The sequence below is a fragment of the Anas acuta genome, chromosome 1 (genome assembly GCF_963932015.1).
Source record: "Anas acuta chromosome 1, bAnaAcu1.1, whole genome shotgun sequence".
NCBI lineage: Eukaryota > Metazoa > Chordata > Aves > Anseriformes > Anatidae > Anas > Anas acuta.
Window position 1 is genome coordinate 124,394,793 of NC_088979.1, and position 18,691 is coordinate 124,413,483.

Genomic DNA, 18,691 nt, shown 5'->3' on the forward strand with positions numbered 1-18,691 from the left:
GGATCCACAACCTGCTACATGTATTGGTTTCAATCTTAACACCTGCAAGCCACCACTCCACTTGCTAGCTGAAGTCAACAGTTCTTTCAAGTAACCATTAAAGTAATTGGCTAAATAATGCCTGAAAACTTATTTTCTATTTCTTGTTCTGAGGCTTGTACCTCAGAACAAACCTCAAAATTTGATGAACTCTTTGATGAATAAATTTGATGAATTCTTCACCTAGAGTTCATAAAATAGAAAGGTTACACCATCTCACTGATGTTGCCTATCATTTTATTCTAAAACAGCCCTAACCTATCTCTTCATTTTGGGTGAAAGCTGTCTTTTTGAGTTTGGTTACTTAAGCCTTCTATTGTAGCGATAGAAAGACTTCCATTAAATTTAACTGACCTTTCTGCTAGCTTAAGAAAATAATTTGTACAGATTCTGTACTATTCTGGCTATTTTTATTAATAATTACTCTCTAAAAATATTAGAGTTCTATTTTTTCTTGCAAATTTCAGCTTATTCTCAGATACTGGGAAAGGACCTCAAAATAACTGTTCTCATAGCTTATTATCATTTTCTGATTCTTTTTCTCCATGTCACAAGACACTCAGTCAAGATGATGATGGCAAAGAGGCTGTCCAGTCGTACAGCTGCTCCCTCATTACAAGAAACACATCATGAGCATTGATAATGGGGACTATAGGGTGATGTAACATTGTAACGTGATATAACATGATGTAGCATAACCAGGCTATTTTTGTTTCCTTTCCCTTTGTGTCCATCTGGAGGAATTTCTCTGAAGAGGGTCTATTACTTTTTATTTATTTGCACGTCACTGGAACTGTGATTCTGTTCAGGAAGGTAGGCACTTATGCAGCAGCAATGATAACAGCAACCAATTAGAAAGTCATAATGGTGGATCTAAACAAAAGTTCAAACGTCTCAGGTTTTGTAGCTTCATAACTCATTATGCAAAGAGCTGCAACAAACTCCCTGCACTGTGTTCAACTTTGATATTTTCAGTACAAGTTCCTAGAACTTCTGTGCCTTGAGATGCGAAATGTAAAGTAATCTGGCTCATGAATATTTTTCGTCACTTGGAGGTGAACAAACACCACCAGTCCTATTTAAATTTCTGGTCACTGCTCCTAGATAACAATAAGCATGTCTTCCCTAGCATATAGGTGATCACAAAGTGAAAACAAACGTTAACAAAGCTAGGGTTTCATGACTCAGGAAATGACCTTGCCACTAAAAACAATTTTCTAACAGAAATAAGTGAATTTCATCCTTCAATTACAAGTAAACTACCATTTGTTAACAGTCCTTTAATATTCTGACAATAGATCCCAGTGCACCATTCATAGTTTCATAGCCATAATAATAAGTAGTCTGTAATTCAGAATTTATGTGGAATTATGTCAGCTGATCTGGGTGACCCACCACAGACTACAGAGGCTTCTTTTAAAGGGCCTGGCACACTGAATGTTGGACTCTGCAGAGAAGTGAGATGACAGTCTTTATTCTAAAGTGCAGTCTATCTACACTGTGAGCTATACCAAAGAAAATACGCAAGGTGACACCCATGAATCCTCTCTGAGGCACATAGAAAGGAAAGGGCCAACAAGGGCAGAACAGCAAGAAACCTGTATCACCCTCCAAGCTAGTCCAGCTAGGTCTGAGTAAAGTAGAAGCAAAGGCAGTCCTAGAAAACTGCTTCATTATTTACTGAACCCTACAGTACAGGAGGAAAAGGAACTGAATCATGACTATCATGACTTCCTAAATAACAATATAGGCTTTGAGCTACCCTTAGGGAAATGTAACATTAAACAATTTCTTCAACATATTTGATTGCAAAGTGCCAAATCTAGCCAAGCAGCAGAGAACATCACTTGAACTATCAATGGAGACCTTAAACCATGTGTCCATGTACACACAGGAGGAACTGTTACTCTTAGGCCAGCTACTCAGGTGCCCTAGAACAAGTGCTGGATTGACAGGTCTTGAAGACACCACCCATAGACACACATAAATCTGAAGTTTCCCATCTCAAAAAATGAGTCAAGACTCATGCTGTTTGATTGTTGATAACAAATGCACCTGCTATTGCAGAACTAGTGCATTGACACAAGTTGGACAGCTGAGGCTGCAAGACCTGAAGGGAAGGAGAAGACTGACAGCTCTAGTTTAAGCCAGTACTGTTCCAGCAGTAAGACACTTTCATGATATTCTCACTCTGCTATGCCAAACCTGATCACAGGATTTGGAAGTGGTAGTGTGAGTTTGGCCCCTGAACAGCATGACATAGTTGGGTGTTGCTTGTTGTTGGTATGGAAGTTCTTGCCTGATCAGGACAAACAGGACATTCAAATATCAGTATCAGTGCAATTAGTAAGCATTTAATGTTAACAATTGCACTCTGCTAGATTTAGAGCTGACTTTGCAATGAATAGCCAAGAATTTAATTGGTATGGTTTATTTTTAGATTCCTTGAGTCCATGACCAACATTTCAAAATCAGCTGTAAGAACTGATGCACTTTAATAATACAGAGATATTTCTTCTCCTTGTACAGCTCTCAGAAATGCAAGTAAGAGATGAACTGATGCTAAACTTGTAAAAGATAATTATTTCTCAGAAGCTGTAGCCTAGTTCAGAAGGAAAATTCTGCTATCACTTTTTCATCTTTCCCCACTTTCAACAAACAGGCAATAGGTATACTCCAGACCTTCCCTCTCAACTAACACAAATGCCTCTAATAGCCTTGTCAGAACATCAGGCTATTTCCTCTTCTTACACTTGTGCATCTTGATTACCTTTGTTCCAGAGAGTTTTGGATGTAGTACTACAAGAGAAGAGATCTGGTATTTCTGGACTTGTCAAAACTCCTAAGAACTAGAAACCTCAGAAGAAAAATCTGTTACCTGAAAACATATAGTTTGTACCTGCTGCTTTTCTTCCTGGATAATTGAACAGAAGAAAAAGAAAAACATTTCGTGGTGATCAAACGATTTAAGTGTCCCTGGGTCTTTAAAAGCTACTTGAGATATTAGGTGTGCTTCCAATTTTGATAGCAGTAATATCTTATTCTGTAAATTATGGCTGGCAATTACATTCTTATCTCTCACAGATGACCTCAGTTTTTATTTTAAATTCATGTGATTATATCAGTTCAACCAGTCACCACCCCTTATTAGGACACCTTCCTATTTTTTACTACTGTAAGGTCTCATCTCTTCCCAAATTAATGAATAATGATGAAATTATATGAAATTCTTACCTTCTTTTGTCAGAAAAAAGAGAGGCTTAATACACTACTAAAATAAGAAGGATTTTTTTTTCTTCATTTGCTTTTATTTGCCTCTCATGAATCCTTAAAAATGATCTCCTGGTGGAAATTGTTGACTTGCAGTGTTACCATGTAACACCTAGCTGTAAATCTGTATGAAACCAGAAGCCACAACCTACCAGAGACTTGTGAGTCTACTGATTGTAGTTTATGCTGCTCTGTGATCTATATACCAAATTCAACTCTTCAGACTGGATTCTGGAATAGGAAAAGGACTGGGCTGCTCTAACCTGCAAAAACCAAAGAGCCTACACTTCTTAGTAAGGCATCAAATTCAGAAGAGCTCTATTAGAAAGCATGCTATATCTGAGCCACAATAAGTTTGAAAAATCTCGCATATCTCTCATAAACACAGTAACCCTTATTATCTAACCTTCATTTCTCAGCATGCTGGATTTGCTTAAGGGTGTTAAGCTTGTATCAAAATAACCAGTGTACTTGAGTGAGTTCACCTGTTCCATTCTTGATCACACTGAAGAATGGAAACAAAACCTCAGAGCATATATCAACAGAACATCACAGCTTGTCTTCTTCATGAGCTTTAAAATTCAACTGTATTAATTCTCTACTTTTCAATTCTTTAGTCATGTAAAGAGAGACCATTACACTGTAACAAGTCCATACACTGTATATTTACTGGGAGGGAACAGCATGACTATCAGTGGAGATTCACATCCATACAATTGATTGCAGTGATTTAGACTTTACTGCTTGAAATGGAGAATGTGTTTAGCAATCTGCCATCTGTATTCCACTTTAACACTGCCTTCCAGATGGTTCTTGATTTACCACTGAGTTGAAGCATACAAGACTTGCTATGACTTCAATAGAAAGAGGTTTGAGACTAGCCAGTACTCAAAACCCTTCACAATGGAACTTAACTCACTTGTCATCAGTCTTGAGGTGCTTTAAACAGATGGGCAACAGAGTCTAATGAAGTTTTTTTTTCTTTTTTTTCTGGAGAATACTGTTATTAAGGTCAGAGAATAAAGGGACTGAGGCAAAACCAAGGTGAACATAAAAAAGAATAATTCCTGAGAATTTACTGTAAAATTCAGCTGAGCATTTTCATTTGCTCATAGTTGTGCTCATGGACATTGAGCTTTTGCATTTGATTTGTGAAACTATTCACAGAACACAAAATAAAGATGGATATTTTTATGTAATTATTTATATTTGAAGTGGGCCCTGTACTGTGAGAGGCTCACAGGACCATCAGAATTTATTGTTACCTTTGTTGAAATCGCCATACCAGATTCGAAGTGTGTGTATGCTTTTAATTCTACTCCAGTACCCTCCCTGCAAAACTAACATAATTATTAGAACAGAAGGTTCAGACAAAAATGAAGAAAAAAGTTCAGAATGGAGAGAGAAATACACTTCTGTGCAACAAATTCTTTCAGATTTAGTCTCATCTGTGTTGTACCACCAAGCTTCTGGTCCTTTACATTTTTTTTCCCCAATTATTTTTCAGGTCTTTTTTATTCATAGATAAACATTTAATACTTGGCCAAAACCTGCTAAGTGCCACATCAACGTTATCTTTTTCCAAATGTTAATTATACACTTGATGAATATTTATGCTAATAAAATTGTAATTAGTTTGCCTTTTTAATTTAATTTATTTAGTATTATGAAGCAAGTAAATAAGGTCTAGCTAACCAGGACAGTTACATGTATAATTACAATCTCTTCAAACCTTTGTAGACTCATTCTTGAGTTGAGCTTCTCTGTCCAAAAATGGCATCCTACTTTTGAGCAGAAAATGAATCACATGGCATCATGAAGGGTCACTTGTATCTCACAAATTCCATAGCTAATGCCATTAGAAAAGAGCATGCATACACACACAAAAAAAATGAATGCACGATAGACCATCTGCTCTACACAATAGCGTGTAGATGAAAGCACAAGGCATTTCTCTAGCTGTTTCTTGTAACAGTGATCATATAAATTAAGCTGTTGCAGTGAAGTCTGTAACATTAAGTCTAAAACAATAGCTCTATCACATGCCAAAGATAATCAAAACATAACCTTGTCATAAGGAAAGACACATTTCAGCACATCACAGAATCACAGAATCACAGAATTTCGAGGTTGGAAGAGACCTCAAGATCGTCGAGTCCAACCTCTGACCTAACGCTAACAGTCCCCACTAAACCATATCCCTAAATAATGCTTTGCTATCCTTTCACAAACTAGTTTGCAAAGAGTAAATTTCAGTTAATAAGAGTATGGTTCTCTGATATTTCCTTCTGCTCTATGCTGAAACAGGGACTGTCATAATATATACTGTTCATGCTGTACACTGGACCTCCTACTTTACATATGTTGCAAATTCTCTTTATAAAAACGAACACAACTTCCTTTAAACTTCAATGTCCATAACTGCTGTTTGTCACCTTAACCCGTTTTTAGCCACTACACCTGAACTGCACTGTAATATAAACAGTCAAGAGGGCAGACCAGATGCATAGCATTATTATTATCTGTACTAGAAATGGACTAAAACTGCTTAAGCTTTTAGCTACAGCTACTTAACATTGCTCCCATCCTTACATACATCCATAGACCTGCTGTTATATGTAGCTTCAAAATCTTTTCATTCCAGAGTTTTATGTCTTGTTCTTCTGACAGTGTACATTCCTTAATCTTGTGAAAACAGGTTCTGTTTCTATTGCATATGTAAATTTGTAAATCCATATTAATAACCAACTCCATAATCTGAACAGAGATCAGATTTATAAGTTTATCCTGCCATTGCCACTGTATCTGCTGCATAGTATTAATATAACTGTCCATGTCTTGATATCATATGTTACATGTGGAAGGGATCTGTGAAGGGACCTCTTTTACCCATTAAGAATCTTGACAGTATCTAATATCCTGGGCCGGATCCACAAAGGTATCACAGTTCCTGTCTCATATTTGGCTTTGGATACCAAAATTACTTTTTAACTTTCAAAGAGTAAGTAACAGATTTGCACACCTTTGTGATCTTTGCATTCTTTTTGCTACTTGGTGTTATTTCTGCTGCAGCCTAGATATGCTAATTGTTGCTAGCATCTTATACTTTGACTTTAGGGGGATTTGACCACTCAGTGTATAATCAAGTTACTCGTATGATTGCTCGGTCTCAGTTGTTCTGGACAAAAGCTTTATTCCAAAGCAAGCCATAGAACCTCATATTTCAGAACATGCCTCAGTGTTTTCACAGTATTTTTGTGAAATACCATAGGGATAACAGATAGCAATTATAATGTTCTGTAAGCTATACTTGTCAGTAATGGACCATGAAATTCCCGATGATAGTAAGTGGACAGGTTTGTCTATGATGGGTTGATCTGACATTGTACATTTCAGATACACCATTTGAAAAGTTTAGAGAAGTGCATGACTTTGAAGTGGCTGAAAAACTAGTATCTTCAAAGCAAGCAGTTTTCAGAACCAGATCTCTATCCCTATTTTCTTTAGAGTCTTTCTAACTACTGAGAAACTCAGAAGACTGGAAAAAAGGGAAACATCACTCGCATTTTTGAAAAGGGTAGAAAGGAAGAACCGGGGAACTACAGATCAGTGAGCCTCAGCTCTGTGCCTGGAAAGATCATGGAACAAATCCTCCTGGAGACAATGTTAAGGCATATGCAGGACAAGGAGGTGATTAGGGACAGCCAGCATGGCTTCACCAACAGTAAATCGTGCCTGACCAATCTGGAGGCCTTCTATGATCGAGTAACTGCATCAGTTGACAAGGGGAGACCAACTGATGTCATCTACTTGGACTTCTATAAAGCCTTTGACATGGTCCCACATGACACCCTAATCTCTAAATTAGGAAGATATCGATTTGAAGAGTGGACCATCTGGTGTATTAGGCATTGGCTTGATGGCCACAACCAGAGCATAGCAATCAATGTTTCTATGTCCAGGTGGAGGTAGGTGACAAGTAGTGTCCCTCAGGCGTCTATTAGGACTAGTGTTTTTCAATATCTTAATCAGTGATGCCCCATCCCTGGAGGTGTTCACGGCCAGGGTGAATGGGGCCTTGGCCCACCTGATCAAGTGGGTGGCATCCCTGCCTATGGGAAAAGACTTACTCCACAAGAATACAAGCCAAAGGAGTCAAGAGAGGTTTTAACCAGTGCCATTGTTTAATGATTATCAAGAAGACATTGTAGAAGTAAGTCTCAGTTTTGGGAGGAGGATACCAAACACCTCTTATATGTATCTACACTCTTATATCTGCAGCAGGAAGAAGTTTTATTGTTGAAACTGCTAAAGTGGTTGCATATCTAGTGATAATCTCTTGCATGTTAAAGGAGTAGATTATTATATTCCAACTGATGAAAATGGAGCTAGGCATATTTTATTTTAGTAGTTCTGACACAGAAAGCTACCTGGCCCAGCAAATAATTATACTTTGAGATATCATGAAACTATTTGTTTAAAAATAAAAGAGAATGCTGAAAGTTATTCATATTAAGCTGTAACACCATTCTTAATGAATGTTGTTTCTTAATGAGAGGATAGGCATTAATGAAAGGGTAGACAGAAGATATTGTTAACCTCTTCAATGCCATTAGAATGCCATAAATAATTAAGAAATTGACAAGCAGAAAACACTGCGGCTTAAAGACTTTTATAAGTATTCGAATTTTAACTGCCAGATCTGCGTCTTCATGTCAAGAAACTGGCATTGAAATGCAGGTTTATTTTTACTCCATACGCCTCAGCTTTCGTCACAAACCTCCTAAAAAGAAATAGTGTGTACTTCCCTTTCTCAGCCCCATCTTACCTCTCTGTAGGTAGATCAATATACCTAAAAGACTCTGATTTTCAGAACAGCTTGACTACCCAGGATCTTGAATACCCAGTTCTCTTTTGTATTATGGGAATTATACATCTAGGTAGCCTCCTCAAGCCATGTTTACCTACGTACCTAAGTTTTCAAGAAAAAAGAATTGCAATACTTCCCATTGATGCAAATGGACAACTCTACATGTCTAAATTTTAGAAACAGATGTCAAGTTACAGAAGCGTGAGATTTTTGATAAATTAATAATGGCTATGAATCTTGCCCTCTGTAAGAACGCAAAGCTTTTAAAAAAGTGGTCCTGTACTAATATCCTTAATGCAGCTGTAGTCTGCCCACTTTGTCTGCCCACCCCCCCCCCACAAAAAAAAAAAAAAAAAAAAGGAATTGAACTCTTTAATTTTAAAATACAGGAAAATACTTAAGTAATTTCCTCTGGCTTAAATGTTGAAATGACATAGAGTACCAGGATCTAAGTCCCATAGTAATGGTAGAAAAATATTCCTTCTGAGATCCTTCAGATCCTCCAACTGCAACAAATGGGAGATGGAAAAGTACAGGGATGCATGTTTATCACAGTGATGAATGCATTCTGAAGCGGCTGCTTTCATTCTTTCAAACTACTGGCAATGGCATTGGCCAGTTTTCTGGAACTCTGTGGAGCTGGCTGGAATCCATATTTTTAATAAAATTTTTTACCCAGATCTAATTTAGTAGATCTGTTAATTGATGTGAGGTTCACCTCTTGCCCACATGCTTTCCCTTTCCAGGAGTTATTCTAAAGGTATGTTTTTAACAGGTAGGGTATGTGTGTGCTAGACTTGTAAATCATATCATGGATGTTTTTTTCATTTCTGGAAGGGATACAGGAAGGTATCAGTGATCATCCACATGCACACAAACATTGCTTAATAAACACAGATAGCAACATCCTTCTTTTCCTTTCCAGCTGATCAGGTTCATGCAGAAATTAGTTAGAATAAGATTTAAATAGTCTGCAGATTGTGTGCAGGGCTCAGTCAGATGCGCTCTCTGACCAAAAGCTTGTTTGCATAAAACTAGCCCTTCTACTACACTTTATTTTGATTTTTACCATGCTTGTTCTTCCCCCATCCACCTTGGCCCTACCCTTTCTCTAGCCTTCATCTCTCAAAAAACAAACAAACAAAAACATTTCTGATACCATTATATGAGCAACTTTGACTTTACATGGTATTGTCGATATAGTTACCTAGATGCTGCTGGCCTTGCAATTTCCAGTCACAAAAAAGATCCCCTCCAATTATCTGTGGATTTAGCCATCATGTAATCATATAACTCCTCCTTAATTACCTGTGAAGTCCAGACATCACTCATTGTGATATCTGTAAATATTAGCTTCTCACTTTCTTATTTGTTATATTCAGACTTTCTCATGTCAAGTCCAATAGCTACTCACAGACTGTTTGCTTAGCTAAACCTCAGATCAGATCCTAATCATTTCTCTGAACACCTTAAAAAACAATTATTTGTTGATTAACGCTCACAGAGGATAGGTATGACTAACATGCTACAAGGCTTTACTTTTAGAAAGCTTCATCTGGCCAGCCGGTCATCAAACAGATGTGGGAAATGTAAGCCTCCAGTATTTCTTAATACTAATTGATCCTCTGTCTTGCTGGGTTGCTGTTTTCTGACTCTTCACCAGGGCTTTATACCTCCTGTCAGTATTTTTCTCAAATCAGTCAGAAACCTAGTACTGTCTTAACAGCAATGATGCTTTATTTATCCTTTTTTTTTTTTTTTCCTTTTCCTTTTGAATTTATCTTGTTCAGAGCACCCCCATAAAAGCTCACTGGTAAAGATAAGCCAAGGTCATAATGCATTTGTTCATCATGAAACTTGACTCTGCTTCATGAAGCCTTCTCTGGTGGGTTACACAGATTTTTGGTAACACAGGTGATGGCTTTGTACTGGAACAGGTAGGAATCAAAAGCCAGTAGGAAGGGGCATACAGAGCACAAGTGTATTACGCATATTCCAACTATGCTGTGAGAGCACAAAACCAGTTTAGAAGTGACTAAAGTGCTGATACAGAAATTTTGAATACAAGAATTGGCAAAGCTGTACAGGACACTTTAGCTGCAGAATATTGTTTTGTCTCATGTCAGAGTCTTTCTAATAGTCTTTGGACAGAATTCATAGCTTGTGTAACTTCAGTGACGGTAGTATCTTCCTTTAGGGATGTAAACTGCTCCTGTAAATTTCTCTTCCTGGAAAATTGCCAACAAGAGTGAATAAGTAATTCTGCTGAAAGATTGCTTCTTACACTCAGCCAAATTCATCCCTCTTTTAAGTTCACAAATGTAACTCCTTGACTTAGCAATCTCTCTTCTGATGCAACTTTGTGTATAGTTTTGTGTATGTGTAAGTTCACAAGTAGTGCTCACCCATGTGAACCTTTTGAGAGGATGATCAGCTGGTAGGAGAAAGTGGAAGAAATGATTCTTCTCCATCTTGTCAGGTACCTTGTACTGACTCATCTCTGTGTATCACGCATGATGCAAATACTATCGCAACAGAGCACCAGCTCAACATGAGCTGGCAACGTGCACTTGGAGCCCAGAAAGCCAACTGTATCCTGGGCTGCATCAACAAAAGCATGGCCAGCAGATCATGGGAGGTGATTCTCCCTCTCTACTCTGCTCTCAGGAAATCCCACCTGGAGTACTGCGTTCAGCTCTGGCACAAGAAGTACATGGACGTATAAGAACGAGTCCAGAGGAGGGCTGCAAAGAGGACCAAAGGGCTGGAACACTTCTCCTCTGAAGAAATGCTGAGAGAGCTGGGGCTGTTCAGCCTGGAGTAGAGAGACTTTATACTGGCCTTTCAGTATTTAAGGAGGGAGGGGGGCCTACAGGAAAGCAGGAGAGGGTCTATTTATCAGAGAGTGCAGTGATAGGAGAAGGAGTAATAGCTTTATTCTAAAAGAAGGTAGGTTTAGTTTAGATATAAGGAAGAAATTCTTTTACTGTGAGGGTGGTGAGGCACTGGAACAGGTTGCCCAGAGAAGCTGTGGATGCCCCATCCCTGGAAGTGTTTAAAGCAAGATTAGATGGGACTTTGAGCAACCTGATTTAGAGGTAGGAGTCCTTGCCCACAGCCGGGGGGTTGGAACTAGGTGATCTTTAAGGTTCCATTCTATGATTCTATGACCAATAAAATAACAGCTATGTCTCCACCAACTACCACAAAAGAAATAGAAACTTTCTTATAGGTGTTGTTTTGTTTTGTTTTGTTTTGTTTTTGATGTATTTAACAAATTGGAGCCATTTGAGAATATATATTAGAAATTACAGTCTGATTGTAAGCCCTGGATCCCGTGACATAGAAGAACAATTTCAAATGGGGCCCTGAGCAATGAGAAGCTTTTGAACAAAGTACAGTAGCTCTTGGGCCAGGCTGGACAGGATAAAGTGAAAAAAAAGTGCTTTATACCACAGCAGGGGAGCAAGGTCCCACCAAGAGCCTGTGGCAGCAAGCACCCCTTTGGAATTTTGCAGTCAGGGATACAGATAATCTGTGGCCTGCTGTACTCCAACTGAAAAAGAGATACTAGCAGCATATGAAGGGGTTTGAGCTGCTTCTGAAGTAGTTGGTAGTGATGCACAGCTCCTTTTGGAACCTCGATTAACTGTGCTGAATGTTCAAAGGAAGGATGTCCTCTACACATCATGCATCTGATGCTACATGAAGTAAGTGGGTCACACTGGTAACACAACAAGGTTGGATAGGAAACCCCAACCAGACACAAATGTTGGAGCTGATCATGGACTGGCAGGGATTTCAGAACATCACCAGAGGAGGAGGTGATGCCTGATGAAGAGATCCCACTGTGTAATAGACTACCAGAAAATGAGAAGCAATATCTCCTCTTCGCTGATGGGTCCTGTAGTATTGTAGGAAAGCATCAGAGATGGAAAGCTGCTGTATGGAGCCCTAAACAAGAAGTCACAGCAACTGCTGAAGGAGAAGGTGAATTAAGCCAGTTTGCAGAAGTGAAGGCCAGCCAGTTGGCTTTAGGTACTGCTGAATGGGAAAAGTGGCGAGTGCTTTAACACTATGCTGACTCAGGGATGGTGGCAAGTGCCCTGTGGGGGTGGTTACAACTATGAAAGCAGAGTGATTGGCAGCACAGAGGCAAACCACTTGTGCTTGGGGTTGTTCCTCCATAGGCACAGGACTTAGCACTTCTCCTAGTTGTGCTTCATTAAGTTCCTGTCATCTGTACTGGGTCTGGTAAAACCACCATATAGCCCATTTCTCCAGCCTCAAGGTCCCTCTGCATGGCAGGGTGACCCTCTGGTGTATCCAACAGTCTCCCGTTTTGTGTCACCAGCAAACTTCCTGAGGGTTCACTCTGTCCTGTTATCCAGATGATTAATGAAGATGTTAAACAGGACTGGACCCGGTACTGACCCCTGGGGTACTCTAGTAGCTACTGGTTCTCAACTAGACTTCATGCCACTGACCACTACACTCTGGGCCCAGTTTTCAAAGTAAATCACTGTCATCCTATCCAGCCCATACATCAGCAGTAGGTATGCTTGGTGTTCAGTAGTTACCCCTACCTTGCCATTAGATATTTTTTTTGCAATTGCCTGTGGTGTGTCTAGAAGCCTTCTCACCTAAGAGAAGAAGACAATGGAGAGTTCACTGGATGTTAAGTTTATGTGTTTTTTTTTTTCACTTACAAAATGATGCAGGACAAGATTTGGGAGAAAAAAATAAGACCTCATAGAGTTCGTATTAAATTAAAATTATATTAATTTTCATATTAAATTAAATTAAAATTTTGTTCAACATCTTCATCGACAACCTTGATAAGGGAAGTGTTCACCCTCAGCAAGTACACCGATGATACAAAGCTGGGAGGAGTGGTCAACACACCAGAAGGCTATGCTGCCATTCAGTGAGACCTGGACAGGCTGGAAAGGTGGTCAGGAGGAAACCAGATGAGGTTTAACAAAAGCAAGTGTAGAGTCCTGCACCTGGGAAGGAACAACCGCATGTATCAGTACAGGCTAGGGAATGACCTGCTGGAGAGGAGCTCTGAGGAGAAGGACCTGGGTCCTGGTGGATGACAGGTTGGCCATGAGCCATCAGTATGCCCTTCTTGCCAAGAAGGCCAATGGGATCCTGCCGTACATTAAAAGGAGTGTGGCCAGCAGGTCAAGGGAAGTGATCCTCCCTCTATACTCCGCCCTGGTCAGGCCTCACCTGCAGTACTGTGTCCAGTTATGGGCTCCCCAGTACAAAAAAGACAGGGATCTCCTGGAAAGAGTCCAGTGGACGGCCACAAAGATGATACGGGGCCTGGAGCATCTCCCCTGTGAGGAAAGACTGAGAGACCTGGGTCTGTTCAGCCTTGAGAAAAGAAGACTGAGGGGGGATCTTATCAATGTTTACAAGTACCTTAAGTGTGGGAGACAAAGGCATATGGCCAACCTCTTTTCAGTGGCCTGTGGGGACAGGACAAAGGGCAATGGCCATGAAATGGAGCACAGGAAGTTCTGCAACAGCATGCAAAAGAACTTCTTCACAGTGAGGGGGAGAGAGCACTGGAACAGGCTGTCCAGGGAAGTTGTGGAGTTTCCTTCTCTGGAGATACTCAAGACCCATCTGGATGCTTACTTGTGCAACCTGTTCTAGGGAACCTGCTTTGGCAGGGGGGTTGGACCCAATGATCTCTTGAGGTCCCTTCTAACCCCTACAATTTTGTGATTCTGTGAAAATGCAGTTATGAACATCTACAGTTTAAATCCTTGTGATCTAGTGGAACAATATAGAAAGGACTGCAGGGCAAGTTAACTACAAAGATTTAATAATGCGTGCACCACTGGAGAAAAATGTTAGATTGTAAACTCAAGTATATAATTAAAACTATCAGGATTGAATTTAGAAGAGTTGAATATCACAATCAATACCTTGACAGAACTGGACAGGACAAAATACAAATACCAGTTGGGAACTATTATATTCTGGGTGGGAGGTGAACTGGATGAGGCAATAAAGTCAAAAAAGTCAGAAATAGAAAATAAAGCATTTCTGGATCATTTGGGACAAAGGCTTTACAGGTACATAAACTACTTGTATTCCTTTTCCCAGAGTGACCAAAGAAACCATCAAAAGGTGACGCATTTAAATCTTCAAATGGTCTGGGGAAAAATGTAATTTTTTTTATACCGAAGTAAACTGAACTAGGCTAATTGATGCTATACATAGAGAGTACAAGGGAATGTTTTGCAGTGTCACAGTATAGAATATAGGGCAAAGTCTATAAAAGTATTTAGGAGAAGCACATCTTGTCCCCACTGGGAAATTACTGAATTTGAAAATCAGAAGAAGGTAGAAGAGAAGTTGAAATAGTTTAAGTGGTATGGACTTTCTCAGTACCTGAAGTTGTTGACCCATAATTTGCAGGTCACTTAGCACACATGATGCCGTAATGTCTTCTTCAGTCTTTCCCAGTTTTCAGCATTTTGCTTCATGTTACGGATGAAAGATGGAGATATACTCATAGCCAGACCATGGTCTGTATCTCTTTCCACTTAAACTATTTCTGAAACATTCTGTATTCTGTCTTAGAGGCTACAGACACAAAATCTGAGTCAAGGGATTATAAGAATTCTGGCTCTATTGAAATTTTGCTACTGAAGGTGAAATACCAAGGAAAAACAAAGCACAGTGGGCCAGAATATGTTGACACCACATGACTCCCCAGAACAGTAAATTAAATTAAGAGATAACTGTTGTGGTTTAACAACTGATGGGTAGCTAAATTCCAACACACTGCTCTCTCATTCCCACAGCACATGGGACGAGAGTGACCGAGAAGGAGCGGCAGAGAAGAAGTGCTGTAGACTGACCATAACCCCATTCCCCTGTTCCCCTGCGCTGCTCGGGGGAAGGAGGTGGAAGAGGGTGGATGGGGGGGAAGGTGCTTTTGGTTTCTTTCCTTTGTTTCTCACTTCTCTAGCTTGTTAGTAATGAGCAATAAATCTTACTATCTGTCTTCTTATGCTGAGTCTGTTTTGCCCGTTACAATAATTATTGCGTGATTTTCTCGTCTTTATCTCAATCCTTGAGCCCTTTTCACATATTTTCTCCCCATTCCTCTTTGAGGAGGGGGAATGAGAGAGCGGCTGTGGTGGAGCTCAGCTGCCCACTCGAGCGGAACCATGACACCTCCTCAGAAGGATATGGGGACAAAAAATAATGCACCAAAGAAAAACCTACAGGTTGAGAAAAGGAGCAGTTTAATGAAAGGGAAGAAAAAGAAAGGCCACGCAGAAGAAAAAGGAAAAAAAAAATATTCTCTACTTCCCATCAACAAGTTATGTTCAGCCATGCATTGGGAATCAGGGCCTCAATAGTGGTGGCTCGGGAAGTCAAAAACTTTCACAAAAAGTGTCTCTATTTCTCCTTCTTTCCCCCTCAGTTTTTATTGCTGAGCATAATGTCATACAGTATGGAATATCTCTTTAGTCAGTTTAGGTCAGCTGTCCTTACTATGTCCCCTCATCACTTCTTGCCCACCCTGAGCCTACTGGAATTGGAGAAACAGCCTTGTTGTGCCACCATTGTTAAACATTAGCCAAAACACTGATACAATATCAGTTCTGTTCTAGCTACAAGTGAAAAGCACAGCGCTATGTGGGCTGCTGTGAGGAAAGTTAATTCCATCCAATGCTGACCCAGTACAATAACATATCCCACACAGCTTCTTACACTGCATACTGAATGTGCTAACAGATTTTCAGATAGTGTAATGGACTTTCAGATATCACCTGACAATTAAGAATCTATTATGGATCATGTCTTTCATACTGGCAACACAGTGTTCAAAATCCTTTGATTGTCAACCTTTATGTGCAGAACTATCAAATTATTACAACTTGCCTCTTACAAAGCTGTGGCAGTTTGATAGAGAAATTTGCTACTAAAGCAGAAAACCTAGCTCTTAACTGCCATGTGTCCATGTTAATGCTAGTCAGTGCATGTTTGGAGTCACCCACTTAAGCCAACATCTGTGTTTTCCAGTTACTTTGCACTGATGACAGTATCTGCAGAGGGACATCAAGGAAAAAGCCAATAAGGAAAATTCCTAAGACAGAGCAAATAAGTTAAAGAGACAGGAATAGTTAGCAGCTATTTTCCCAGATTTCACTTATAACCCAGGTGTCTTTGGTGTTACTACCCCTTAGCTCTTTACAATATTACTATGCTAGTCATAGAGAGAAAGGTTTTCTTTTAATGATGTCTCTTAACAATACTCTGTATTCTCCTAGGTTTGCCCTGTCCCATCCCAGCCTCCACAGCCTACTGTTGTTCCGAAGCCAGTTCAATCTGTCATACATGTCCCATTGCAACCAAGCTGCCCGGGCCGGGGCAAGATGGCAAAGCTCCTCAATCCAGAAGAGATGACATCCAGGGATTATTATTTTGATTCCTATGCTCACTTTGGAATTCATGAGGTAATATTTATTTTTATCCCAGGTATTATTGCAGAATAAAAAATAAATAAAAGATTTCTGTGATGTATGAGTTATTTATCCACCTCACACTTCCTAATGATTATATTCTGCCTTTCCTCAGAACACTGGATTATCTGATCAAGTACCAAGGATATCATCCACTTCTCCAGAGATCTGTGTTCAATACCTCTGTCCCACTTAAATCCTTACATATATGAATTCACCACAGCACTTATATTAGCTATCTGTACACTGGTGATCTTCATCTGCGTACAGTTTAGTGCATTGGTGTGAACTGCAAACTAACCCAATCACACATGGAAACTACCTCATTGTTAAGTTAGTCTTTTGTTCTCTTGCATATTTGAGCACATGCTAGCAGAAAAGTTACTCAACTGACAAAGGAAGCCAAGTAGTGTTTTGACTCTTGGCTTGTTACTTGAATGCACAAGCTGCGCTAATGGGAACATATAGCTCAATATCATCCAGGAAATCCATTCCTGGAAAGAATTCACTATACACAGGGGACCATATTTACTAGAAAAAGTTGTCTGTGGACCCACTCTAAAGACACTAATAACATCTCACATTTGCATGACCCAGGAGTATGGGATCTTAAAGACATGGCAGCAAAAAGGCTAACAATGTGAAATCAGTGGCACTTTTCACAAACCACATAATGAAGAGTTTTTCAAGTACTTTGGGATGTACACATCAAAGCAACTCTTCAGGTTGTTAATAATGCTTCAGTTAAAAGAAGGAAATAAATTCAGCAGCAATGTTGAATACATATAAGCACTTCAAATAATAAGTCAATGTTTTGTTGTTTTGTGGTTTGTTTGTTTGTTTTTTTCACCACAGGAAATGTTAAAGGATGAAGTACGTACATTAACCTATAGAAACTCAATGTATCACAATAAACATGTTTTTAAAGATAAGATTGTCCTTGATGTTGGAAGTGGCACAGGAATCCTCTCCATGTTTGCTGCAAAGGCAGGAGCCAAGAAAGTATATGGGGTAAGAAGACTTCCCAACATGTTTTGGGTTTGTTTGCTTATTTTGCCTGAGAAGAAAACAAGGAAAATGGATTTACATTGATTTACATTTCTTACTTGTCTTGGTTTGAAAGTCTTCCCTCCAAACTTTTGTATGACTTGAGTTGCAGTGCCTTCAGTGGAGGTCTGAAGCTTTCTATGATCTGCAGTAGGGCACCCTTTCCAAATCAAGACATACTGTCTGCTTTTTGGTGGAAAAGGGGGTCTGGAGGAGAGGAGAGGGTCTTTAGTGTTCTGGTGCATATCCACATTTCCTCCTGGCTGTCTCCCAGACCCCTGGCCATATGGTCTTCCTCCCTCCTCTAATTCTAGAGTGAGTCAACTCAGTGGTAGAGAATTCACCCAGTAAAAGAAACATAAATACTTTTCCATGTGTTCATTGTTATTGTCGTTGTTTGCTTTGGATTTATTTACAGTTCAGGCTCTATCTCAGGCATTTATAATGCTCAGTGGCACATGAGTGTCAGCTCATCCATGGACTGTTCAACACAGTCCACCTCACTACCCGATCATCCAGACCACACTTCCTCAGTTTAGCTGCGAAGATGCTGTGGGAGACGGTGTCAAAGGCTTTACTGAAATCAAGATATACCATATCCACTGCTTTACCATCATCCATACCATTACCTGGTTATGTCTTCATAAAAGGCTATCAGGTTGGCTAAGCATGACTTCCCATTGGTAAAGCCATGCTGACCACCCCTAATGACCCTTTTATCCTTGATATGCCTAGAGACAGCACCAAGGATAAGTTGTTCCATCACCTTTCCAGGGACAGAGGTGAGGCTGACAGGTCTGTAGTTACCTGGGCCTTCCTTCTTGCCCTTTTTGAAGACCAGAGTCATATTTGCTTCCCTCCATTCTTCAGGCAACTCTCCGTTTCCCCACAACTTAATAAAGATGATGGAGAGTGGCCTAGCAATGACTTTCGCCAGCTCCCTCAGCACCCATGGGTACATCTCATC

General features: G+C 39.8%; 1 protein-coding gene across 2 annotated transcripts in view; it reads left to right on the plus strand.

The window, feature by feature from the left end:
* The window catches only part of PRMT8 (protein arginine methyltransferase 8), a 66,302-nt gene that overhangs the window by 18,018 nt on the left and 29,593 nt on the right, over positions 1-18,691 (plus strand). For both annotated transcript variants that reach the window (XM_068700500.1, XM_068700496.1), the window contains exons 2-3: positions 16,486-16,671; positions 17,533-17,688. In XM_068700500.1, the coding sequence (XP_068556601.1) occupies positions 16,486-16,671; positions 17,533-17,688 (342 nt within the window). The remainder of the gene's footprint in view (positions 1-16,485; positions 16,672-17,532; positions 17,689-18,691) is intronic.